The sequence below is a fragment of the Lissotriton helveticus genome, chromosome 10 (genome assembly GCF_964261635.1).
Source record: "Lissotriton helveticus chromosome 10, aLisHel1.1, whole genome shotgun sequence".
Taxonomy (NCBI): domain Eukaryota; kingdom Metazoa; phylum Chordata; class Amphibia; order Caudata; family Salamandridae; genus Lissotriton; species Lissotriton helveticus.
The window spans coordinates 414,257,913-414,284,869 of NC_136071.1; the positions used below are offsets into that span (position 1 = coordinate 414,257,913).

General features: G+C 41.8%; 1 protein-coding gene across 2 annotated transcripts in view; it reads right to left on the bottom strand.

Annotated features, from left to right (window-relative positions):
• Positions 1-26,957, bottom strand: part of RGS11 (regulator of G protein signaling 11) — a 2,073,835-nt gene that overhangs the window by 430,844 nt on the left and 1,616,034 nt on the right. For both annotated transcript variants that reach the window (XM_078664273.1, XM_078664274.1), the window contains exon 14: positions 24-111. In XM_078664273.1, the coding sequence (XP_078520399.1) occupies positions 24-111 (88 nt within the window). The remainder of the gene's footprint in view (positions 1-23; positions 112-26,957) is intronic.

A 26,957-nucleotide genomic window follows, 5' to 3' on the forward strand; every position in this document is an offset into this window, starting at 1 on the left:
AAAAGTATCACTATTCAACTCACTGATAAACCGAATCCAGCATCTCTGTCATTTGTGACTGGTCCCCGGACCGCAAATCTTCACAGGCCTGCCAGAAGCACAGGTTTTCAGCTAGTGTGGAAACAAAAAGGCATGACTGGATTTAACTCTTCCGTGAAACACTTAGGTAGGGTGAAGTTGGGGCAGAGATTTTTGGAAATAAGTCACTCATCAATAAATCCTCAATTTAGATCTAACCTGGTAACTTGATAAGAAGCATACATGTTGAACCTGTAATGTATATTCAGTTACAATATTCCTAAACAGCTGATATTTTCGGGAGGACTCAAACAGATTTTCAATGTCTCTGCCCCTAAATTTGCATCAAATGTCCAATTTATTGAGCTCCTGGGAGCCCTGAATCCCTTAGAGTCTGCCTGAGCTACTTCAGTTTTGCAATAGTAATAAGCTGTCTTTTTACATTTCAGTTTTCTTCCCTTGTTCAAGAAAACCATGGGTAGATTTAGGCCCTCATATATAGAATGTTGGTGTAGTGAAGCAAAGCACCTTGCTGTGCTGGCTCATGGTTCACTGACTAAAATATCCCCGTACCACAATTACGAGATATAAATATTGATGTCAAAAATATCAACATCCTATATTTGGTGGTAAGTACAAATATATCAGAAAATAAATATTGACGTCAGAAATATAGTAATATAGTTGTGCAAAGTATAGTTTTATATATATCTATATATATCTATATATCTATATATATATATATATTTGGAAAAATGTATGAGAAAGTTAACACATCATTTGTTAATGATATACAAAAAAAAACGACATCACCCAGAATCCTTGTAAAGGAGTGGGAGTGGCCAAAAATAACCATCTTGAATTTAGATACACCCCTTTATCTTTCTTTTGGGGGAGTGAGTATGATTTGAAACTTGATTGATTCCTATAAGTTGTGAGCATATTCTTTCACAAGCTAACCGTGACCAAGACAGCGGAGGCTGTCGAAACGCGTTGGTTTTTTGCTTTGCTTTGATACCCCATGGATTAAAGATTAAAGAATAAAAAAATAAGAACTCTTTCAGTGTGGATTACGACTTTGTTTGTGCGACTCCAAGCTTTCTCGGGGAGAGGAAACGTTGTTGGGATTGATAGCGGTTGGGCTCAACCGCAGGAGTAACGCGGCCACAACGGCAGCGCCTATCGGGAGAGGAAAGGGAGTCATATGGTTGAAGATATTGACTTCCTGAGGTGCTCACCGGTGGATTTTGTGCACTAATACTGAACGGACTCTAGAAACAACAGCAGACGGAAGGGAGCGGACCCACACCTGCCGCGGCAAGCCGATACCGAGGTAAGAGTGTGTGACCGCCGAGTACGACTGCTGAACGAACTCGAGTTTACAAACTGTTGATTTAACAAACGAGCATATCACATGAGAAGTGAAACCCGGTTAACGTGGCATACGAATTTCCCGAAAAATACGGCAGTACAAACACTTCAAATTTGCAACATGAAATATCCCAATGTGGATATAGCAAGATAAATAAGTGACAAAAGTACTATCATTTTCACGGAAAGACGTTAAAACAGAGTCGCTTTGAACACACAGTTAAAACAAACAAATCTGAACCAATAATAAATCCGAAAGAGGGGGAATCCATAAAAACAAAGCACAACATGGATAAACGGGATGCCAAAAGGAAAGAACATATTGTCACGATGTTTGAAAAAGGAGACATCAACAAACCCGCAGAAGTCAGTAAAGAACAAGGGAAAAATGACACAAAAGAGAAAATTTGATTATGGGAGAAACTAAATAAAACGGAAATAAATAAATCATGGGAACTAATCTCCCTCTTAGGGATAGCCTCTCTGGTTCCTCTCCTCAACAAAGGTTTCTTCTTGTTTCCTAAAAGGTATCTAAAGTTCTGGTGTCTTTGTCCCCTCTTTTATACTCATTTTCTCTTTGTTCTCTAAAGGCAGAGAGGCTTTTGCCTAGTCCAAACCAGTTCTGGTCAGTCCTGGAGCACTTTGTTGACAAGACTCCTTCTTTCCTTTCACAGTGCAGGCCGGGGACATCAGACACACCACAGGAGGTGGATCCAGCATTCTGGAGGGAAAGCACAACCCTTTTCAGTTCCCAGGTGCAACTCCTCCCTCCCATCTGCATGCAGATCTCTCTATTCAGCCCTGTGCTGAATCACCCTGTCTCCAAGAATGCCCCTGCCCCTGTCACTCAAACTCCAGACAAGGAATACATAACCTAGCAGAGGCAGGCTTGGATGGTTAGACAAGCAAATACCAACTTTCTAAAAGTCGTATTTTCAAACACAGAATGTTAAAACCAACTTCACTAAAAGATGCATTTTATCATTCTGAGTTCAGGCATACTAAACTTGATTTTCTCCCTAGTTCCCTGAGTCAGTTAGGATTATAAAATGTAATAATCAAACTGCCATATCTGGAAGTGGAAAGAGTCCCGAGGGGTCTATGTATACTTTTGATGCCCAGTCAACAAGATGCAACAAACAATTTACTCCAAGAATGGGGGGAACATACACTAAATTCCTCATTGGGATTAATCAAGATATTAGTTAAACATATAGAGATCGCTCTGGAAAAAGTAAAAGAACAATTGCGAACATTAGAAAAGGAAATAGAAACCTTGAAACTTAACCCAGAAATGACAAAATTCAAAGATGACTTAAACAAACAGATAGAAAAGCATGAAGAAGTGGTGAGATTAGGAAAACAGACAAAATTTGCAAGGGATGCCAATGATTACGCACAGGGACCAATTTTTACTTTCGCCCGCAAGTACGACCCCTTCAAACAACAAAGGGTAAATACAACCAGCTCATCGTCCAGCATGTCGTCCCTCACATCAACTGAACAAAGTGAGGATGATTCCAACTTAGACTCAACGCAAAGGGCTTTTTTAGGGGACATGCGCCTCGTTCTCACACAACGCCAATGGGAACAAAATCAGGGGGCGCAAAGAAATGCACGTGGCAGAGCAAGAGGAAGGGGGAGACCATGGCAATCCAGATTTGCAAAACCCCAACAAGGAGAAGCCGGAGAAGAAACCGCTACAAACGAAAAAGTAGGCACGGAGACCAGATTAATGAAACAGAAGAAGGGGAAATAAATGAGGAACTACAAATAATAAATCTCTCAGGAAGAGAAATTACACAAGCAGAAACCTCACTTCTGAAAAAAGGAATAAACTACTGTCCAACCCAGCGGATGGATATGGCTCAAACAAGAATAGATATGTACCTATATATTCGGAAAATCATACTAGCCAAATTCTTCATGGAAAGAGAAAAGAAACCTAAAATTGCAAAAATTCAACCAAAACCAACATCGACATTACAAGTAAAGGAGTCAGAGGCATACTTGACTTTAATGAACCTCAATGTAGAAGAAGGACAAGAAATTAGTCTAAACAAAGCAATACCCCAACTGGGAGCTGGAACCAGCAACTTGAAGGCCAAATCAAAATTCTACCCACAACTTACACCAGGGAACAAAATTGATATGTTCCAGGAAGCAGTTACCCATGATTTATATAAAATTCCAAAAATGAAATGTAATGACAACTTATCACCAAGAGAAAGAGAGGCTCTAATGTCCCTAAAGAATGATCAAAGCTTTGAAATAAAAACAGCGGATAAAGGGGGGGAATGTGGTGTTGTGGGACAGGGACCTATACACCGCGGAAGCCATGGAACAACTGAACAACCCCCATTACTATGAAGAACTAAAAACGAATCCACTGGATAAAATAAAAAGAGAATTGGATCAAAAATTACATCTATGGGAAATGAAAGACCTAATAGACTTTGATGAAAAGAAATACTTAACAGTCGACTTCCCAAAAACGGCAACATTGTATTTTCTGCCGAAAATACACAAAAACCCCACAAGACCACCAGGGAGACCGATTGTGTCAGCTAATGGATCCTTGTTTGAACCTCTAGCAAATTTCATTGACTTCTATCTAAATCCCCAGGTAAAACAACTGAAATCCTACATAAAAGACACTACGGATTTCCTATATATTCTAAGAGATTTGACCTGGCAACCTAATTTCTTTATGATCACTATGGACGTGATCGCATTGTATACCAATATCGACAATGAATTGGGTCTGAACGCATGCAGACATTTCCTGAAAGAACGCAATATACACTATAAGGACCATAATGACATGTTGATGGAGATGATTCAGAACATACTTACGAACAACATATTTATGTTTGGTGAATTGCTGTACCGACAAAAGAATGGGGCCGCAATGGGCTTCTCCTTCAGCCCAAGCTATGCTTGTATAGCTATGGGATGGTGGGAGGAGACAATAGCATGGAATGAAAAATATCAGGATTTCACCCAACACATTGTAACCTGGAAAAGGTTTATAGACGATCTTTTCATTGTGTGGAATGGGAGTGAGGAGAAGTTTCTGGAATACTTTACAATATTGAATACCATCACCCCGTGCCTAAAATTCACTTATACCATAAACCAAACGAAGGCAATCTTTCTGGATACGGAAGTATATGTTAACAACAACAACATAGAAACAACCCTTCACCGAAAGAGTACAGCAACGAATGCAACCCTAGAAGCCACCAGCTTCCACCGACAATCATTAATCTCCAGCATTCCCTACGGGGAATTCCTCCGACTGAGAAGAATTTGTAGTGAGGAGACAGAGTGGAATAAACAAAGCATGAATACCATCAAACGTTTCCAAAAGAGGAAATACAACCAAAAAATTGTACAAAAATGCTGGGAAAAAGCCAATCAAACAACAAGATCGGACTGTTTGAAAAAGAAATTGGATCAGGCATCAACAGAAGAAGAACCAATCAGATTAATTCTGAATTATAGTCAGGAATCCAAAAAGATAAATCAAATCCTTAGAAAAAATTGGAAAATCTTACAACTGGATCCAGTTATAGGCAAAAAAATGGGTAAGCATCCGGTCATTACCTACAGAAGGGCAAAAAACTTAGAAGATCAATTGGTCCATAGCCATTTCAAAAAAACAACAAGGAAGAAATTGTGGCTAAAAACTAAGGGCTTCGTTAAATGCTATAATTGCAAAGCGTGTGACATCGCCAAACCAACTACAGAAATAGCAATGCCCAACAAGAAGATGTGGCAAATCAGAGAATGCATAACATGCAACAGCCAATTCACAGTGTACATGATCGAATGCCCCTGCAAACTAAGATACATCGGCAGCACCATCTGCAAATTGAGAAAAACGTATCTTAGAACATGTCCGTGCGACAGTACACAAAGACAGAAGCAACGCTGTTGCAAAACATATGGAGGCCTACCACAATGGAGACTGGAAACAGTTGCGATTTTGGGGATTAGAAACAATGTCCCTGTCGGACAGGGGAGGTCACAAGGAGAAACTTCTGCAGCAGAAAGAGTCCAGGCACATTCTTAATTTCAGGACAATGACGCCGTATGGCCTGAACCAGTCTGAAGAACTATATATACATCTCTAATGACTGAAATGATACTTTCTAAAATATGAACTTCCTAAAGACAATCCCGGTTTTATGCTCAACTTCACGTATTTTAATTTTGGTTGTTTTATAACTTCCCCACACCCACAACCCTCACATTTGGTAACAACTGCTCACCCTTCTTTGAGAATTACCTCCATTAGCCACCCATACACAATAATTACACTCCAAGTTTACTGAGGCATCCAAGCCTTAAAAAGGTTCCTTGAGTGTTCAGTCACAATTAGCCCACTGGAGGGCTGTAATGCATGCATATATATGTAATACAAACAATAGACAATGAACATATAGCTTGAGGCTGGGTAATGTTCTCTAGCATTTGGGAAAATGTATGAGAAAGTTAACACATCATTTGTTAATGATATACAAAAAAAACGACATCACCCAGAATCCTTGTAAAGGAGTGGGAGTGGCCAAAAATAACCATCTTGAATTTAGATACACCCCTTTTTCTTTCTTTTGGGGGAGTGACTATGATTTGAAACTTGATTGATTCCTATAAGTTGCGAGCATATTCTTTCACAAGCTAACCGTGACCAAGACAGCGGAGGCTGTCGAAACGCGTTGGTTTTTTGCTTTGCTTTGATACCCCATGGATTAAAGATTAAAGAATAAACAAATATGAACTCTTTCATTGTGGATTACGACTTTGTTTGTGCGACTCCAAGCTTCCTCGGGGAGAGGAAACGTTGTTGGGATATATATATATATATATGTGTTAGCTCCGTTCTCCTGTGTATTAACCGCTGCCTGCCACGAGAGTCGCGTCGTTGATCAGACCCCACTGGAGCAGGTCCGTAAAATGCAATGCACGTTACCCTTTTTGCTGCCAAAAGATAACCAAAACGCCATGTGTAGCTGGCTCAAAATCGATTTATTTCGGCCTGACTCGAACGCATTTCGGCTGTCCTTGCAGCCTTGCTCACCGATATTTACAAAGTCCGAAGCAGCCGTTTTTAAAGCCATCAAGTTACGTGTCACGTGTTAGACTACAAAATCATAAAAAGTGTAGACAGACTTGTAGTTTTTTACATGCATTAGCCAGTTCGTAAATTATATAAAAAACGATTTTATATCAAACTTCAGAATATTTTGCATGAATCAATGTCGGGAAACAAACAGAATAAATATTATTTTATCAACATTCTCATTTTATTTATTGCACACATTTACGCTATACTCATTAATTTTAAAAGCGTGTATGTGCGCGTTTTTTTGTTGGACACATCTTTCGGACCATTGGGTAGGACAATTGTGGATTCCGTGTAACTCTATGAATTTATCCAAGTTTCACCCATGTATTGCCCAAGTGGGAAATTATCTATATAACATCGTGTTGAGCACAAAGTTGTGCATCACTCATTATTAAGCCCATGAAGGAAAGATGCAATTGACACTTTCAATGACCTTGTGATCAACAAATTAAAGCACCTAAATTCACAGATCTGCAAAGACAAAAACAGAAATAAAATTTCACCTTATGCACAGCAACAGAATGCGCATCATAAATTGATTAAGAAATTATCTGATAACAATGATTGTGTGGTACGCAGTGCCGATAAGGGGGGCAATGTGTAAACAACTGAATAATGTAACATGTTATGCAAAGATCAAGGAATCTGTGATGGTAAATTGTTATGAAGGTTTTAATGATCTGTTACAATGATGGCATGAAGAAGGTTTATTAAGTCATGATGAATTTAAATTCTTGAAAATTGATAAGCCAGTATCCCCTGTTTTTTATTTAATACCCAAAGTGCATAAAGATTTGGAAAATCCTCGGGCCGCCCAATTATATCAGCAATAGGGAGTGCCTTTGAAAATACTTCCAAGTTTATAGATTCTTTTGTAAATAAGGAAGTACAGGCTTTACCCTCCTATCTAAAGGATACTGGAGATTTTTTTAAACAGATCTATGATTTACCTTGGGAAGCAGACTATCTTCTAGTGACTATTGATGTAACTACATTATACACTAGTATAAGACATCATGATGGGCTGAGAGCCGTCAAGCATTTTATGAGAAATAGACCTATTCGCTTGTGGGCTGAAAATGGCTGAGATGTGCCTGAAAATTAATTTCTTTTAATTTGGAGATACTCTATACCATTGGATTGGATTGGATTGGATATGGTTTTTGTATAGCGCGGTAGCTACCCGCAGGCATCCTAGCGCTTAGCCAAATACAGGTGTGTGGGGCAGGTTAATTTTATCTACTGAAGAGAAATGTTTTTAATTTTTTCCGAAAGTGCAGAAGGTTGGGTTCTGAGCGAATAGAGATTGGGAGGGAGTTCCAGAGCCTTGCCGCATTTGTTGAGAACATTCTTCCTCCACTCCTTTCTCTTTTGAACCTAGGTCTGAAGACTTGAAAGGTATGAGTCGACCTAAGCTGTCTGTTGGGGTGGTAGGGGGTAATCAAGGTGTGGTTGAGGATTGCTCCTTTCCTCCAGTAGGCACGGTGGGCGATGCACATGCTTTTAAAATTGATCCTGTCTTTTATTGGCAGCCAGTGGAGGGCTTTTAGTTCGGATTTCACTGATAGGCGGCGGGGAATGCGCAAAAGTGTACGGGCAGCGCAGTTTTGTATCACCTGGAGTTTTTTCAAGGTAGATTCAGGGGCGCCTAGATAAAGGGCATTTCCGAAATCCAGCCGGGAGAGGATTAGGCCCTGGACCATGATCTGTCTGGCCTTGTAGGGGAGAAGCGGTAGGATTTTTCGGATGAGTCTTATAATGCCCATGCAGGTGGCAGATAATTTGGTTGCCATATTCCTAAGCTCTTGATGGTGTTCCTGGCTGGGGGTGCTGGGCCTAGATCTGGTGGCCACAGAGACTCAATGGATTTTTGAGGGGAGTTACCCAGTACCATTAGCTCTGTTTTGTCGCCGTTTAGTTTTAGGTAAGACTGACTCATCCAGGTACTTACTGCTTCCATGCAACCTCTGAGATCATTAGAACATGAGGAGGGATGATTTAGGGTAACCACCAGTTGCGTGTCATCCGCGTAGGACACAACTTGGACGCCGAAAGGGCAGATTATTTCTGCGAGGGGGTGCATGTATATGTTAAACAGTGTGGGGCTCAGGGACGAACCCTGGGGAACCCCACAACTGAGTGGTTTACTGGGCGAGGTGGTGTCGCCTTCGCAGACTCGGAATGAGCGCTCTGAAAGAAATGATCGTAGCCAGGCCGCCGCTGTAGATGTTATCCCTAGTTCTGCGATTCTGTGAAGCAAGATGTCATGATTCACAGTGTCGAAGGCGGCACTGAGGTCCAATAAGATAATGGCCGCAGTGCCGCCCTGAACCATTATCATTCTTGCTCCTTCTGTTACAGCTAGTAAAGCGGTTTCTGTTCCATGCATGGGGCGGAACCCAGTTTGAGATGAGTCCAGTAATTTATTTGCTTCCAGGAATTCTGTAAGGGATTGGTTGACGTGCTTTTCCGTGATTTTGGATATCCATGGTAGCAGGGAGATTGGGCGGTAATTTTCCCGGGTTCATCTAATCTAAATTGGGGTTTTTCAGGAGGGCCTTGACTGTTGCCTGCTTCCATTTTGGGGGGACGAGCCCTGAGGAAAGTGAATTGTTAATTAAGTTCAGAATGGTGTGCAGGATGGTAGAGGTGATTGTTCTAAGAAACTGAGCTGGGGCTGGGTCGCTGGGAGATCCGGACTTTACCTGGAGTATTATGGTTTCCAAGCTGGTGGGCTCCAGTGGTGGAAAGTTTTCTAGGGTGGTAAGTGGAGATGAACTGATATCCCTTTGTTCTATTTTGGGGTGAGGGGATAGGGGGAAGGATGAGTAGATTGTGGCTATTTTATTGAGGAAGTAGTCTGCCTGTTCATTGCAGCGAATTTGAGCAGTAAGAGGATCTGATGGTTTATCGGGAAGTTTGAGCAGGCTTTTCGCGATTTGATATATTTCCTTGGGTTTAGAAGCTGCTTCGTTAATTTTGTTTTCGTAGAAGGTAGCTTGAGCTTTTTTCATGTCATTTTAAAATATTTTTATGGCGGCCCAATATTCATTTTTGCTGGTTTGTGAATAATCGATGGGCCATTTCCGTTCCAATCTTTTGCATTCTTTTTTAGGAATGCGCAGGTCCTGTGAGTACCAAGGAGCGTTTTTTGGTCTCTGTTTGGGTTTGATGTCCTTAAATGGGATAGTAAGATCTATGGAGGTGGTGATCCAGTTGTTGAAGTTGTCATTATTGATAATCGGATTGGGGTTGTTTACTGGGACAGAGGCTTCCAGAGTTGTTGTCCACAGGTTGGTGTTAAGTTGTGACCATTTGCGGTCCCTGCAGGAGGCGGGGGAAGGTTTAGGACGTGATCCGAATGGCGCCCAGGTAAAAGGGATCAAAAAATGGTCCGGCCATGGGAGGGGAATGGGTGGACTAACTGTGAAATGGGAACAGTTAGTAAAGATTGGATCCAAGAGGTGACCTTTATCGTGGGTGGGTTGCAGCACTCGCTGGGGGAGTTCTAGTGCCTCCAGATTGTTGCATAGTTCGGTGGCAGCCGAATCTAGGGGGTTATCTAGGTGCACATTCAGGTCGCCTAATAAGGTGAAATTAGGTGAGGAGCAGACACAGTTGGCTGCCCCCGGTGCGAGTTGCTTTATAAAGTTAGTCGAAGTGCCTGGTGGCCGATAGATAAGAGTCCCTGAGAATGTGCATGTGGGGGAGAAGTCCAGCGAGAAAGTAAGGTGTTCGCAGCTGGATAGGGTAATTGGAGAGGAGCGGCATGTGTAGCAATTCTTGTAAATGATGGCTATGCCCCCGCCTTTTCCAGATGAGCGGTCGGCCCGAAGTATTTGATATCCTGCGGGGAGAGCTTGAATGACATAGGGGTCAGATTCAGATTGTAGCCATGTTTCTGTGAGAAAAATGGCGTCGGGTTCTTTGTCGGAGATTACCAGAGATATTTCTGTAGCATGTTTAGGGAGAGACCTGCGGTTCAGCAGGAACATAAGGTATGAGGGGGGGGTGATTTTGTGCAACTTTCATACGTGCATTGTGGGCAGCAGAAGAGTTTTGAGGTGGGATTCCAGGACGCAAGGCATTGGTCAATGATGGGGCCTCGTAGTTGATGTAAAGTGCTGGAAGAGTAATGGATGGTTTTATTTTTGCCAGCGATGGTGACCCCTGGTCCCGGTCGGTCGCGGACTGGCGAAGACGGGCTTGCCTTTGGCGCGCCTTCAGCGCCCCGCCGGCGCCGCCGCTGCGCCCGTCCACTGCCCCTCCTGGGTAGGGTGATCATTTTATAGTGGCAAGGGCGTGAGAGTGGGAGGGGCCTAGCCCTGGTCAATTATCTCGTATTCCTCACCCAAGATGGCGGGCCCGGAAATGCTACCATTAAATCTGCGGTACTGCTATGGGCACCTGCTTCGCCCCCAGCTATGCTAATTTGCATATGGGCCGGTGGGAGGAGGAGGTGATCCGGACGCAGTACCCAGCAGACTGGGAGGAACACATAATGCACTGGAGTCGATTTATCGACGATTTATTCTTGGTATGGAAAGGGACACGAGATCAGGTCAATGGTTTCATTGAGAAAATTCAAGACAACAATCTAAATTTGAAATTTACAAGTGAAGTCTGCAATACAGAGGTTAATTTTTCAGATCTTACAGTTTACATTCATGAAGGGAAAATATCTACTAAATTGTTTAGAAAACCCACAGCGGCGAATACGGTGCTTCATGCATCAAGTTTTCATCCTGGTAATTTAAAAAGAAGTATTCCTTATGGAGAATGTTTTCGAACTAAACGTAATTGTAGTGAAGAATCACAGACCAAGGCAGAACTTAAGAATCTCGAAGATAGATTCAGAAAAAGAGGCTACCCTGGAATGGATTGGGGCAGCAATTTCAAAAGTTGACAAATTAAAAAGAGAGGAAATCTTATTCAGGGCTCCAAAAAAGAAAAGTACAGACAAAACTAACCAATGCAGACTAATCACCAAATATAGTTTGCAGCAAGGGAGGTTGAGAAGTATTCTGAATAGCCACTGGCATTTGATTAAGAGTGATTTGGTTCTGGGTAAAACTGTTCCACGTAAACCAGAAATAACGTTTCGGCGTGTGAAGTCTTTCAGGCAGGACAGTAAAAAAAAGGTATTGAGAGGAACTTGGCTAGATAAGAAGGGAGGATTTGTGAAGTGTACAAAATGCAAAGCCTGCCGCCATGGCATTAATATCAAGGAGTACAAAGTGGGTACATCAACTGCCACACGAAAATCAAAAGGCAATTTTAATTGCAAAACAGATTTTGCTGTCTACGTGCGGCAGTGTCCTTGTGGCCTGCAGTACATGGGCAGCACTATCCTGGAGTCACATAAACGTGTGTTACAACATTTTAGAGCGATTAAAAATGGTGACAGGGCTTATCCAGTGGCCCGTCACTTTGAAAGATTTCACAACAAAGAAGTATCAGGACTAACCTATTTTGTAATTGATTCTATGACAAAAGATATAAGAGGGGGCAATTGTGAGAAGATGCTCCGCAAGCTGGAATCCAGGTACATAATAGAATTGAATTCGGAACAACCTGAGGGGCTTAACATGGAGGAAGATATGTATACGCATTTGTAAGCTAAATGAATTGAGATTAGGATGACATCATCATATATGCTGCCAAAAGGTTTTTTATTTTTATTGCACTTCAGACAGTTGAGTATTGTTGGAATATACAGAAAAGTTTTAGTTTAACTTGATATTGTTGATTATTTAGTTTTGTCTGGACAGAATTTGGCACCTTGTTAGGACGCCCACATGGGCTTAATAATGAGTGATGCACAACTTTGTGCTCAACATGATGTTATATAGGTAATTGCCCACTTGGGCAGTACATGGGTGAAACTTGGATAAATTCAAAGAGTTACATGGAATCCATAATTGTCTTACCCAATGGTGCTAAAGATGTGTCTAAAAAAAAAACGCACATACACACCTTTAAAAATTAAAGAGTAGTACATGGGTGAAACTTGGATAAATTCAAAGAGTTACATGGAATCCATAATTGTCTTACCCAATGGTGCGAAAGATGTGTCTAAAAAAAAACGCAAATACACGCCTTTAAAAATTAAAGAGTATAGCGTAAATGTGTGCGATAGGTAAAATGAGAATATTGATAAAATAACATTTATTCTGTTTCTTTCCCGACATTGATTCATGCAAAATATTCTGAAGTTTGATATAAAATCGTTTTTTATATAATTTACGAACTGGATAATGCATGTAAAAAAACTACAAGTCTGTCTACACTTTTTATGATTTTGTAGTCTAACACGTGACACGTAACTTGATGGCTTTAAAAATGGCTGCTTCTGACTTTGTAAATATCGGTGAGCAAGACTGCAAGGACAGCCGAAACGCGTTTGAGTCAGGCCGAAATAAATCGATTTTGAGCCAGGTACACATGGCTTCGTGGTTATCTTTTGGCAGCAAAAAGGGTAACGTGCATTGCACATATATATATATATATATATATATATATATATATATATATATATATATTCACAGAAAAAACCATAGGTTTGAGACCATATATAGTTAGGTATTTGCATTTACAAAACCTTGAAAATTCAATGAAAAACCATAGGTTTGAGACCATATATAGTTAGGTGAATATTTTAATCATACAAAACCAATGAAATTCCATAAATAGTTAGTTGCACTAACTATATATTTCGCGCACCCGCAATCCACTGCTGATGATGTCACATATTACATCATTCATGACATGGTCAGTGACATCACTGATGACATCACTGATGACATCTCAAATGACATCACTGATGACATCACTGATGACATCTCAAATGACATCACTGATGACATCACTGATGACATCATCCAGTGACTGTGTGTTTCTGTAAAGTTTAAATATGTTTGACATATTGAAGAATGAGTGGATGTATAAGTGTCTGGATGAAGGATTTAGTAGGTGCGTGACTGACTGTATGAGTGAGTGAATAAATGTGTCGTACTAAATGCATGGGTTAGTGACTAAACTGTCTGAATGTGTGCATCAGTAGGTCTGTTGTGGTGTAAACTGCTGCATGTGTTGATCATTAGCTATACGAGAGGCTATATGTGTTATTGATTGGTTGCCCAAGTATTTGTATTGGAGATTGAGTTTGTGTGGGGGTGGCTGGGAGGTGTGTGACTCTGTGCATAGATGTGTGAGCAGTTGATTCACTAGGTGTATGAGTTCAATAGTGCATGTGGAAACAGCTACATGGGCCGTTGACTGTGTGCATGAGTGTATTGATGAGTGAATGGATATCTCAATGCTACATGTCATAGTAAGTACATATGTAAAACACAGTACATGTGAGAGTTGGCATATATAAATAACTGTGCATGAGAGCCAGTGAATGTGTGAGTGGCTGTATGGATCATTGTGAACTTGTATCCGGGATTGTTTAAGAGAGTAAATATGTGTTAGTATATGTTTGAATAAGTAAGGTGTGTATAACTGTATAGTTGAGGAAATGGAGGTGAGATTGATTCTTTGCATGACTGACTAGGTGTGTGAGTAACTCCATGGATGAGTGACAGTGTGTGAGTGTCTGTATACACTGAGTGTATCTAAGGTTATATTAGAGTCTGAAGAGGTTCATCGTATTAGCACATGAATGATGTCATCAGTGGTGTGATCAATGATGTCAAATGAGATGTGATCAGTGATGTCATCAGTGATGTCATTTGAGATGTCATCAGTGATGTCATCAGTGATGTCATCGGTGATGTCATTTGAGATGTCATCAGTGATGTCATTTGAGATGTCATCAGTGATGTCATCAGTGATGTCATTTGAGATGTCATCAGTGATGTCATCAGTGATGTCACTGACCATGTCATGAATGATGTAATATGTGACATCATCAGCAGTGGATTGCGGGTGCGCGAAATATATAGTTAGTGCAACTAACTATATATGGAATTTCATTGGTTTTGTATGATTAAAATATTCACCTAACTATATATGGTCTCAAACCTATGGTTTTTCATTGAATTTTCAAGGTTTTGTAAATGCAAATACCTAACTATATATGGTCTCAAACCTATGTTTTTTTCTGTGAATTTCAAAGGTTTTTTGAATGCTAATTCCTAACTATATAAGGCCCGAAACCTATGGTTTTTTCAGTGAATTTGCAAGGTTTTTTAAATGCTAATTCTATTAGCGGATAATGTTTTTATATATTCAAACGTTTTTTTAATGCTAATTCCTAACTGTATAAGGCCTGAAACCTATGGTTTTTTCAGTGAATTTCAAAGGTTTTTTAAATGCTAATTCCTAACTATATAAGGCCTGAAACCTATGTTTTTTTTAGTGAATTCGCAAGGATTTTTAAATACTAATTCTTAACTATATAAGGCCTGAAACCTATGTTTTTTTCAGTAAATTTCAAAGGTTTTTTAAATGCTAATTCCTAACAATATAAGGCCTGAAACCTATGTTTTTTTCTTTGAATTTCAAAGGTTTGTTAAATGCTAATTCCATTAGCGGATAACGTTTAAATGTATTAATATCTTAGTGGGACCACCTGAGCAGCCCTAAGGGGTCAGGGTGTTTCTACCCTGCCCCCTTTTTGTGTTCTACACGTTTTTTTTTCTGCTTTCTTGTGCCGCCGTCTACTAAGACCCAAGATGGATGCCAACACCTCCTGGTTAGAAGTGTTGACAGCCAATGAGCATGCAGCTTTCTCGGGAAGGCATGCTGATTGGCTGTCACTGTCTGTCAACACTAGCACAAGATAGATGCCAACACCTCCTGGTTAGAAGTGTTGACAGCCAATGACCATGCAGCTTTCTCGGTAAGGCATGCTGATTGGCTGCCACTGTCTGTCAACACTCAAAACCAGGAAGTGTTGGCAGCCATCTTGTGCCTTGTTAGAACCAAGGCACAAGAAAGCAGTGAAACAAAGGTGTGAAACTCGCAAAGGGGCCAGAGTAGAATCACCCTGACCCCAAAGGCAAAAAAAAAAATTTTTTTTTTGGGTAAAAATCGTCGGGGTACGCGTACCGTGCGCGTACGGTACGCGTACCCCGCGACTTTAAAAAAAAAAAATTATTTTTGCCTTCGGGGTCCTTGTGGGACCCCCTGAGCAGGTCTAGGGGGTCTGGGTGCTTCTACCCTGCCCCCTTTTTGAGTTTTACACGTTTGTTTTTCTGCTTTCCTGTGCCTCAGTCTACCGAGGCACAAGATGGCTGTCAACAGTTTCTGTTTTGGAGTGTTGACAGACATTGGCAGCCAATCAGCATGCAGCTCGTGCGCTTGAGGTACGCTTACCGTACGCGTACGTGCGCGTACCGTAAGCGCACCGGTAAGCTCACGGGTAAGCTGCTATAGATATATATATTTTTTTGAACCTTAATTTCTCAAAATCCACTGGACCGCATATCTTGAGACCTAGCAAAGGCACATCGGGCTAACAGTCCCTACAATTTTGCCAAGTTTGGTGGAAATCCATTCAGCCGTTCGGACTAAAAGTGAGTCCAACCGCCCTATGGAAAATTGCATGGGGAAAACACGTTTTGGGACCCCCCTTTTTTCTCAGCCCCCGCTTGACGAATCCCCCCCAAACTTTCAGGGAAGGACCGGAGAGTATATGTGCCATTTTCAGGAAAATTTCAGCCAATTCCGTCCATCAACGCCAAAGTTATTCAACATAGAATTTTGAAAAATCCCATAGGAAAAAAATCCTAACTATATATACCTACTGGCGACCGCCAGTAGGTAATATATATATATATATATATATATATATATATATATATATATATATATATATACCTACTGGCAGTCGCCAGTAGGTATATATAGTTAGGATTTTTTCTCTATGGGATTTTTGAAAATTCTATGTCGAATAACTTTGGCGTTTGTGGACGGAATTGGCTGAAATTTTCAGGAAAATGGCACATTTTGTTTCTGAGCAGCCCCTGAAAATTGGGGGGGGGGTTCGTCCAGGGGGGGTCGAGAAAAAAGGGGGGTCCCAAAACGTGTTTTTAACATTGAGTTTTCCATAGGGCGGTTGGCCTCACGTTTAGCCCGAACGGCTGAATGGATTTGCACGAAACTTGGCAAAATTGTAGGGACTGGTAGCCCGATGTGCCTTTTGTAGGTCTCAATATATGTGCTCCAGTGGATTTTGAGAAATTAACGTTTAAAAAAAGATATATATCTGTAACAGCGGACCGGGCAGCGCTCCGGTTCGCGGACTTTTCGCGCAACGGAGCTTTGTGAAGCGAAGCTGATTGGTTCTCCGGCGTCTGTCAACATTCCAAACAGTCCGTAGCGGCCGCCATCTTGTCTCTCGGTAGGATCGAGAGACAAGAGGAGGCGAAAGCGAAGGGGCAAATGATAGTAGATCCTCCCTGACCTCTTAGGTTTGATGTACCATTTTGCCAAGTTTGGTGTAATTCCGTTCAGCCATTCAGGCTGTAGACGTATCTAAATGTCAATATTCGAACGGCTGAATGGATTTGCACGAAACTTGGCAAAATATTAGGGACTGGTAGCCCGATGTGCCTTTGCTAGGTCTCAATATATGTGCTCCAGTGGATTTTGAGAAATTAACGTTCAAAAAAAGATATATATCTGTAACAGCGCTCCGCTTCACGTACTTTTCGCGTTACGGAGCTTTGCAAAGCTGATTGGTTCTCCGGCGTCTGTCAACATTCCAAACAGTCCGTAGCGGCCGCCATCTTGTCTCTCGGTAGGATCGAGAGACAAGAGGAGGCCAAAGCGAAGGGGCAAATGACCATAAGGGGGCATAGTAGATCCTTCCTGACCTCTTAGGTTTGATGTACCATTTTGCCAAGTTTGGTGTAGTTCCGTTCAGCCATTCAGGCTGTAGACGTATGTAAATTTTCTATGGAAAATTGCATGGGGAAAACACATTTGAAAGTGTTGAAATTTAGAACCAATTAAAATGTTACTTTGGTTTTGTATTTGTGTGTGATGAAAGTTAATTGGTTATGTATATATGTCAAATGAGAGGAAACCACAGCCATTTTGTGATACTACTGTCTGAGGTACATTTGTGAGGAATTTTTGGTGGTGAATTTCTGGTGTTTGATTTACACAGTACTAAGACTTCTCCTACTTTTAAAAAGGTGAGTTGTTAATTTGTAAGGGGAACTATGTTGTACACTTGAAGATAATTTGAAAAATGTTTTCTGTTATTTATTTGCAGTCCTTCTGTTATACTAAATACTTGATAAAGTTAGTTTTATATTATGTATTACTAAAAACGATAAATGAAAGTGATTATTTTTTTCTGCAATTTACAGCAAGCAATTTCAAAATAAAATGGCTCACAATGAAGAGACCGTGGCAATTTCTTTTGAATTGTCCACTACATTGATTGAAATTGAGAGCACCAATAATGAAATATTGTCACAAGGAGGAGATGACGTGTATGATTTCATTAGATTGATTGAAATTGACAGCACCAATAATGAAATATTGTCACAAGGAGGAGATGACTTGAATGATTCCACTACATTGATTGAAATTGAGAGCACCAATAATGAAATATTGTCACGAGGAAATGACTTATGAAATATTGTCACGAGGAAATGACTTGAATGATTCCACTACATTGATTGAAATTGACAGCACCAATAATGAAATATTGTCACAAGGAGGAGATGACTTGAATGATTCCACTACATTGATTGAAATTGACAGCACCAATAATGAAATATTGTCACAAGGAGGAGATGACTTGAATGATTTTTTTGATCAATCTGTTGATGGCGAATTTATCGAATGTTTGGAGACCATAGAGTTACAAGAATCATCATTGCAGACTTTTCATGAGGAAATTGCTGATGAGGACATGTTACTAGTTCTTTCAAATTTAGAAAATTCTGAAGAATAAATTTATATTTAGAAATCAAAAATTGTTTGAGACATTATTCATTTTTATTTTTAATTTATGAGGTTGTAGCGAAGTGATTGTAGTATAAAATGAGACTTATAGTATAGAGTGCAACATTTTTATGTTACATGGTAAGTTTACTCATATTTACTTCCCTTCTGCCACTATATTATCTCCAATGTGTATTTGACATCTCTTCTTCATCTCCGGCCTCCTTTCTCTCACTGTGTGTCTCCGATGCATCTTATCGCTGCTATTTTGTGTAATTACAGAAGAGAGTAAAATAAAATAGTTCGGAACGTGAAAAGGGGGCAAAGTAGAGTACCCCTCACCCCCTAGGCCTTTTCAGGCGGTCCCAAAAGGATCAGTTTCTGCTTTCCTGAGAGATTATGGTATGAGTTCCATATACCACAATAATTTGCATTACAACATGCAAGATATCTATCTCCTATTACCAACTTTTGGAGATATTCGCGCTAAGCGCGAATATCTCCAAAAAGTAACACCTGCCCTGAGCAGTTCTTAGCCATGTTATCCAATGGGAGGTGGATAAAATGGCTAAGAGCATTAGCTCGGTAATGCATGAATATCGCTGACTTTTTAGCGATATTCATGCATTGCGGCCGTTTATTATCGTATTTGCGATAAACCTTGATAATAGCAAGGTTTATCTTCGATAATTTCTGACGATGCTTAGCGGTAAAAAATTCGTTGGTAAGCATCGTTAGCGATAAATATCGCTTAACTTTGGTAATATGCACCAACGTCTGTTAACGTTCGATTCGAAGGAAATGAGGAAGTGTTGAATAACATTGTTTGCGCCATCTTGCCTTTTTTGAAATGCCACACTTTTGTCGTGCACGGCAGCCATTTTAGATGCCTTGACCAGACCCACTCTCTGCACGCTGTCGATTCGTAGCATGGCTCCCCACCCTCGCAAGCATCTTCCCCAGGCACTGGTCACCCCCGCTCTCTGTCTTATGCATGGGCAATAAACCTCCCCCCATCTGCGCTGCTCTTCCCTGAGAATCACACTCTGTGCCCGCCCGACACCTCCCTTTCGCCCTATTCACTACCGCACCCTCTGACACTCCTCTTCCTCTGTGTCCGATTTGCCAGGCTATCAGCTAGCCCTGCAGATGTAGTTTATGGCTCCAGCTGTAAAGAATCACCCCTCTTCAAAGGAGTTATAGTAGATCAAGGCCCACACCCGATGAGATCCGTCACACCACACGTGTTCCTACTATCTGAAAACCATCCTGTATTGTGATTGGGGAGGGGACCGAGCCTGAAGCGGAAGATTCCAGGAATGACTCTTTGTACATCAAAGTTTTTACAATTATGTGTCACATTAAAAATATATAGCACTCCAACAAAGTAGTAGGAATATAAAACTTTAATAACATATAAATATATACAACAAAACAAAAACAGTAAAAACATTTAAACAACGAAGAGACCGTGGCAATTTCTTTTGAATTCCTGATGAGGACATGTTACTAGTTCTTTCAAATTATGAAAATTCAGAAGATGTTGCCTGGGGGTGGGTCGTCAGTAGCAGTCTGTTGTGCGAATAGTTCCAAGGCAGCAGAACGCGCTGAAATCTAGATGGCACGAAAGTGATGTCTAGTAAGTTGCCGCCCAGCAAATAACGTATAATATATATTCACTGAAAAAACCATAGGTTATAGACCATATATAGTTAGGAATTAGCATTTAAAAAAACTTTTTTTACTCACACAAAACCATTGAAATTCCATATATAGTTAGTTGTACTAACTATATATCGCGCACCCGCAATCCACTGCAGATCATGTCACATATTACATCATTCATGACATGGTCAGTGACATCACTGATGACATCACTGATGACATCTCAAATGACATCACTGATGACATCACTGATGACATCTCAAATGACATCACTGATGACATCACTGATGACATCTCATTTGACATTACTGATCACATCACTGATGACATCATTCATGTGATAATACGATGAACCTCTTCAGACTCTAATATAACCTTAGATACACTCAGTGTAAACAGACACTCACAGACTGTCACTCATCCATGAAGTTACACACACACCTACTCAGTTATGCAAACAATCAATCACACCTCCATTTTCACAACTATACAGTTATACACACCTTACTTATTCAAACATATACTAAAACATATTTACTCTCTTATACAATCCTGGATACAAGTTCACAATGATCCATACAGCCACTCACACATTCACTGGCTCTTATGCACAGTAATTTATATATGTCAACTCTCACATGTACTGTGTTTTACATATGTACTTACTTTGACATGTAGCACTGAGATATCCATTCTCTCACCAATACACTCATGCACACAGTCAACCGCCCATACAGCTGTTTCCACATGCACTTTTGAACCCATACATCTAGTGAATCAACTGCTCACACATCTATGCACAGAGTCATACACCTCCCAGCCACCCACACACACACTCAGTCTCCCATACAAATACTTGGGCAACCAATCAATAACCCATATAGTTACTCATATAGCTACTGATCAACACATGCAGCAGTTTACAGAACAACAGACATAATGATGCACAAATTAAGACAGTTTAGCCACTAACCCATGCACTCAGTGACACACATTTAATCACTCACTCATACAGTCAGTCATGCACCTACTAAATCCTTCATCAAGACACTTGACATCCACTCATTCTTCAATATGTAAGACATATTTTAACTTTACAGAAACATACAGTCACTGGATGTTGTCATCAGTGATGTCATTTGAGATGTCATCAGTGATGTCATCAGTGATGTCACTGACCATGTCATGAATGATGTAATATGTGACATGATCAGCAGTGGATTGCGGGTGCGCGATATATAGTTAGTACAACTAACTATATATGGAATTTCAATGGTTTTGTGTGAGTAAAAAAAGGTTTTTTAAATGCTAATTCCTAACTATATATGGTCTATAACCTATGGTTTTTTCAGTGAATTTTCAAGGTTTTGTAAATGCTAATTCCTAACTATATATGGTCTCTAACCTATGGTTTTTTCAGTGAATTTTCAAGGTTTTGTAAATGCTAATTCCTAACTATACATGGTCTCTAACCTATGGTTTTTTCAGTGAATTTCAATGGTTTTTTAATAGCAAATATCATAAGCTGTCAAATGTCAAGTACGTGGTAAGTAAAAACATTTTCGTGTTTATGCACACTGATCTGCTTTGAATGCTGCCCCCCCCCCTCATTTCTATTAGGAGTACTCTCTCTTTGCAGATAGTGAAGGGTAGTTAACGCAGGCCTTTGCCCCCGTTGTAATCCGTCGTGCCTGCTTCTCTCTCCATTTGATTGATTGTTATCCAAGCATTTACTGTTTTAGAATTGGTTCTCTTTGGTTCATTCTCTATTTACAAACAAGCACAGAGTCGCAATACTCTGTTTAGTCTTTGCAGATAGTGAAAAATCGTGTAAAAAACAAAAGGAATCGAGCAAAATCAGTAGGCCACTAATGGGATCTCTTTTTGACCTCGCTAAAATAGAAACATTAGGAACAACCCCTCATGAGAAATACGAGATGAACTGAGCTCCACACCATGATGGCTGCAAGACAGCTCGGCTCCGCCACCCACCCCGCCCAAAATAACGATAAACTCTATGCAAATATTACAAATATATACAACACACCAGCAAAGTAACAGGGTAAAACATTTTATTAAATAACTATTTACATAACTATTTTATACTTTTTGTTGCCCGATCCGGCTAGCTCAATCGATCGAGCATGAAACTCCTGCACTCTGATAGTTCAAAGTTTTGAGGAGTGCTTGTAACACTGTCTGAAGCTTATTTGCACTTGCTACAGCTTCACTATTCTCAATGTAAGTGGGGGCTGTTTGAGGACGTGACTGCATTTGAAAACAATGTGATGCGGTGCCACCCTGAACCGCTTGACGGAGGCCCCCGAGGGACGGTGTGATGGCGCGGACTCGGAGGGGGCGCTTGGCTCCGGCCCCCTCCCCAAGTCGTGTTGCCCTGGTGTGGCCTGAGATCGCCCCCGACATAGGTGGCCGGCTCCCGGGGTCAAGCGGAACTTTTTGCCTTTTGGTGACTCTTCCATTCTTGACCTTGTCCCACAATCCGTTTCACCTAAAGACACGCTGTAGTGGGGCGCCCCTTTAACATTTCAGTTGCCATTCCGCCCGCTTTTGCTACACTGTGCCTCTTCCGCTATTCAGCTGTTTACCGCCCGCTCTTTCGACTACAGCGTCTCGCTCACCATGTAGTTGAGTTGCTCCCGCTCTTGCGGTGCAGCGATAGGCGGCTGCCACAGGACTCTCAAAATGGCGTCGGCTCTTCAGATTTGGGCGTGGTCCACTAAAATGGCCCTGCGACACCTTGGAACTCGGACGCTTGTCTGCTATGGCTTGGGCTCCATTCTCGAAAGCGTCCCCTCAGCCTTGAAGATTCTACAAAAGTCTTGGGGGCCCCCGACTCCCGCAGGCTTCTGGTGGGGAGCGGCTGCCATGATTGCTCGTGGAATGGCCACGACGGAGCTACGAGATGGTGGTGCTCTCATGCTGACGCCACCTTCAGTCTGAAACATGCAGAAACACTGTAGACTACCAATTCGATCAGTTCCGGTAGCGCCCCAACGTGACCCGGTAGAGAAGAACTTGCCCTCCCCTCTTTGACTGATGGTTCTTGTTGCCTGTCCCTTCTGTTGTCATTTAACAGAACTATTTAGCCTGCTGAAAGGGGTTGTGTTCCGACCGCTGGTTGGTGGAGACATTTTGACTATATTCTGGACCTGCGTTGTCGCGTAATGCGTCATATGACGCGTCGCATTAGCGCATCCGGAAGTGCTCCGGTGCGCGAAGCGCAGCTTCCCGGAAGCAATCCGGGGCGCGGCGCGCAGCGCGTAACGTAAGCATAACAGGTCATGTGACTTGTTAATAAAACTTTTCACTGGTTCATTTTACTTTTCTTATTCTAATGATGAAAGGCTTGGTCATATGACCTAAAAATTACGCTTTTTATTACTTTCGAACATTATTTTTTCTTAAACATATATGTTATAATGTTCCAGGCTAATGTACTTTCCCGGAAAATTTACAACTGTCCTGCAAGTAAAATATATTCCTTTTTCGAGAAAAAGGGCGTTTCTTCGTCCCATGACGGAGCCGTTGAGCAAAAGAGGCTCGGCCTGCTGTCTTAGTCGCCGATACGCCTGAATATCAGATTCTTATCGATCACTTTATGTTGCAGGAGTAAAAAACACAACAGCCCTTGACCATTTATCTTTACTGCGTTCCTGCGTATTATACCTTTTACCCTTCATGTAATTGGACTGCTTTATTTCACTTGCCTTTTACTGATTCGAAAACAGTGACTATTATTAAAAACTTTACCAATGTAAATACTACTACCATGTTTTCTTTTAAAAACCTTTATTGTGAAAATGTCAGTATACAAATACGGGCCTATAACCACGTGGGCCGGCCACGGAGCAAACTGTAATCGTATATGATGAGTAGACATTTACACTGTAGAGGAACGTAACGGGCGGGCCATTAGGTTGCAAGAACTAAGGTGTCTAACAGTTGCGGAATCGGTGCACGTACATTTTATAATTAAAATACGACAGGGCCAGTTACAATAAAATTATCTAGATATACATTTGCGGGCAAGTACCATGGGTGACGTTAATTCGAACTTTCAATAGTACAGTAATCAATAACACATCAGAACTTAATATCAATAGGGATGTCGAAATATTCAATCAATTCTCGTCCCCGCCCGCCATGTGCTTCAAAACTGCATACGTATCTCGTGATATCAAGGTTGTGCAACCAGTACACAACAAGGAGTTACGAGTCCCATTTATTCCGGCGCCATTTTGGGCGAGGATGGGCAGGTCCAGGATATAGTCAAAATGTCTCCACCAACCATCGACTATGATGATGTTCATATGCTGCATTTATTTATTTATTTATTTAATTTAAGCTTGTATCGCGCACAGCTACCCACAATGGGTTTCCCGGCGCCAGTGATAGACTGTAGAAGAAGGAGGAAAGTATCACCTTGGCTTAAGGCCACAGCCGACTATTGGTCACGCTTAGTGAAGAGCAGAGTCTTCAGAGCCTTACGAAAGCGGAGTAGGTTGGTCTCTGATTTTAATGCCAAAGGGAGGGAGTTCCAATATTTGGGACCCAGAGTGGAAAAGGAACGGACTCCCATTTTTGTCAGCTTCCATCTTGGTATTGTAAAGTTACCAGTGTCCGATGACCTTAGAGAGCGCAGGGGTCTGTAGGGGCTTACCAGCCCTTGAATATATGCTGGGGCGCTGCCCTGCTTGGCCTTGAACATGTAACAGAGTGCCTTGAATTTAACACGTTCAGGGATGCTCAGCCAATGAAGGTCGCGTAAGGCGGCAGTGGCTGAAGTGCGTCTAGGGACGTTCTTTAGTAGGCGCGCAGCCGTATTTTGCACAACTTGCAGCACATGTATGGTGGCTTTGTCTGCGCCCAAGTAGAGAATGTTGCCATAGTCTAGGCGAGATGTTACGAGTGCCTGGACTACGGTTCTACGGGAGGAGAGGGGGAGCATCCACAGAATCTTATAAAGCCACTGCAGTGTTGAGAAACAGATGGCTGCGACCTTAGTTGCTTGTTGCCTCATAGTTAGCCTGTCGTCAATGATGACACCCAGGTTACGAACTGCAGCAGATGGAGTAGGCGCATTTCCCAGTTCGGTGGGCCAGTGGTGGGGGCCCCATAGATGTTTGTTCCGTCCCAGAATGACCACCTCGGTCTTCTCCCCATTCAGCTTGAGACAGTTTCTCCGCATCCAATCGGCCACAAGAGTGAGGCCCGACTTGAGTGCGGAGACACCGTTCTCGTCTTTCCCTGATAAGGAGAACACAATCTGGGTGTCATCTGCGTAGGAAAACAGGGTTAACCCCGCCTGTTCAACTATGGTTGCCAAGGGTTTAACATAAATGTTAAATAATAAAGGGCTAAGAATTGAGCCCTGGGGGACGCCGCGGGTAGATGGACAGATGGCGGAAACTGCTTTGGAAGAAAACACTTGAAAGCTTCGGTTGTTAAGGAAAGACACCAGCCAGGCCAAGGCCTGGCCTGCCACACCTAGAGATTTCAGAGAGTCAATGAGGATGGAATGCGACACGGTGTCGAAGGCTGCGCTGAAATCCAGCAGGATGAGCGCCATGGTGTTTCCCTGATCGACACCGTGCCTGAGACTCTCTGTCACCCCCAGGAGGGCTGTCTCAGTTGAGTGCCTAGGCCGAAAGCCCGACTGAGAAGGATGGAGAAAAGCAGTGTTTTCGACCAGTTTAGAAAGCTGGGAGTTTATGTGTCTCTCCAGTATCTTCGAGAAGATTGGCAACAAAGATATAGGGTGAAAGTTGGCAGAGTTGGAAGGATCTGCACCCAGTTTTTTCAATAAAGGTACAACCATGGCGTGTTTCCAAGGTTGGGGGACATGGGCCTCACTTAAAGAAGCATTGAGTAATTTGATAATAATGGGGTGAGTGAGGGGATCAAGTTGTTTAAGAATTTTGACCGGGAGAGCATCCTGTGGGGATCCTGATCGCGCACTATTTAGACAGGAGACAAAGGAAGTGGCATCTAGAGGCTGCCAGGTAGTAATGACTGCGTCAGTGGTGGTATTTTCCGATTCCTGGACCGTGTCAAGGGCAATGGAAGTAGTGCCTGGTAGTGTAGTAAAATGATCGTAAATAAGATCAACTTTGTTTATAAAGTAATCTGCTAAGGATTGACACTGGGTGGCATCAAGTGCCGGAGGAGGAGGGGTAGAGTTAGCACCAGTCAATTTTTTGACGACGGAGAATAGCACCTTTAGGCAGTTTTGTGCATCAGTCACTGTTTTTTTTGTATAGTCTGCTTTAGCAGTTTTACAACTGTTGTGGTATTTTTTCAAGGCTTCTTTGTATATGACTTTGCGTGAAGGAGAATAGCCTTGTCTCCATTTACGCTCTAAGGTCTTACATTGTGAGCGGAAGCTTTTGAGTTGTTCCGAGTACCATGGAGCCGGGGGGTGGTGTGAGGGTGCGGACTTTGATGTCATCGGTAGTGCTAGGTTAACCGCGTTGGTTAGCCAGAGTTCAGTGGCACAATTGAGTGCAGCCACTGGTAATTCAGCGCACAGGAGTGTTTTGATCAATAGCTTATTGAATTCTGGCATATTGATCTTCCCCCAGTTCCGAACTGGTCTCGTGATCTCCACTTCAGGTCTTATTGCTGTTACAACCATATCTAAGGAGAAGGGGACAGCTAAGTGGTCGGACCAAGCAATTTGTAGAGCTTCACGAGAACAGTCTAAAGGCAGGTTGGACAGAATCGGGTCCAATAAGTGACCCGCATTATGTGTGGGACCTGCGTTTAGCAGTTGAAGAATGAAAGCTTCCAGGATGGAAAGAAGCTGATTCCTATTAGGGCACTCGAGGTCATCTAAATG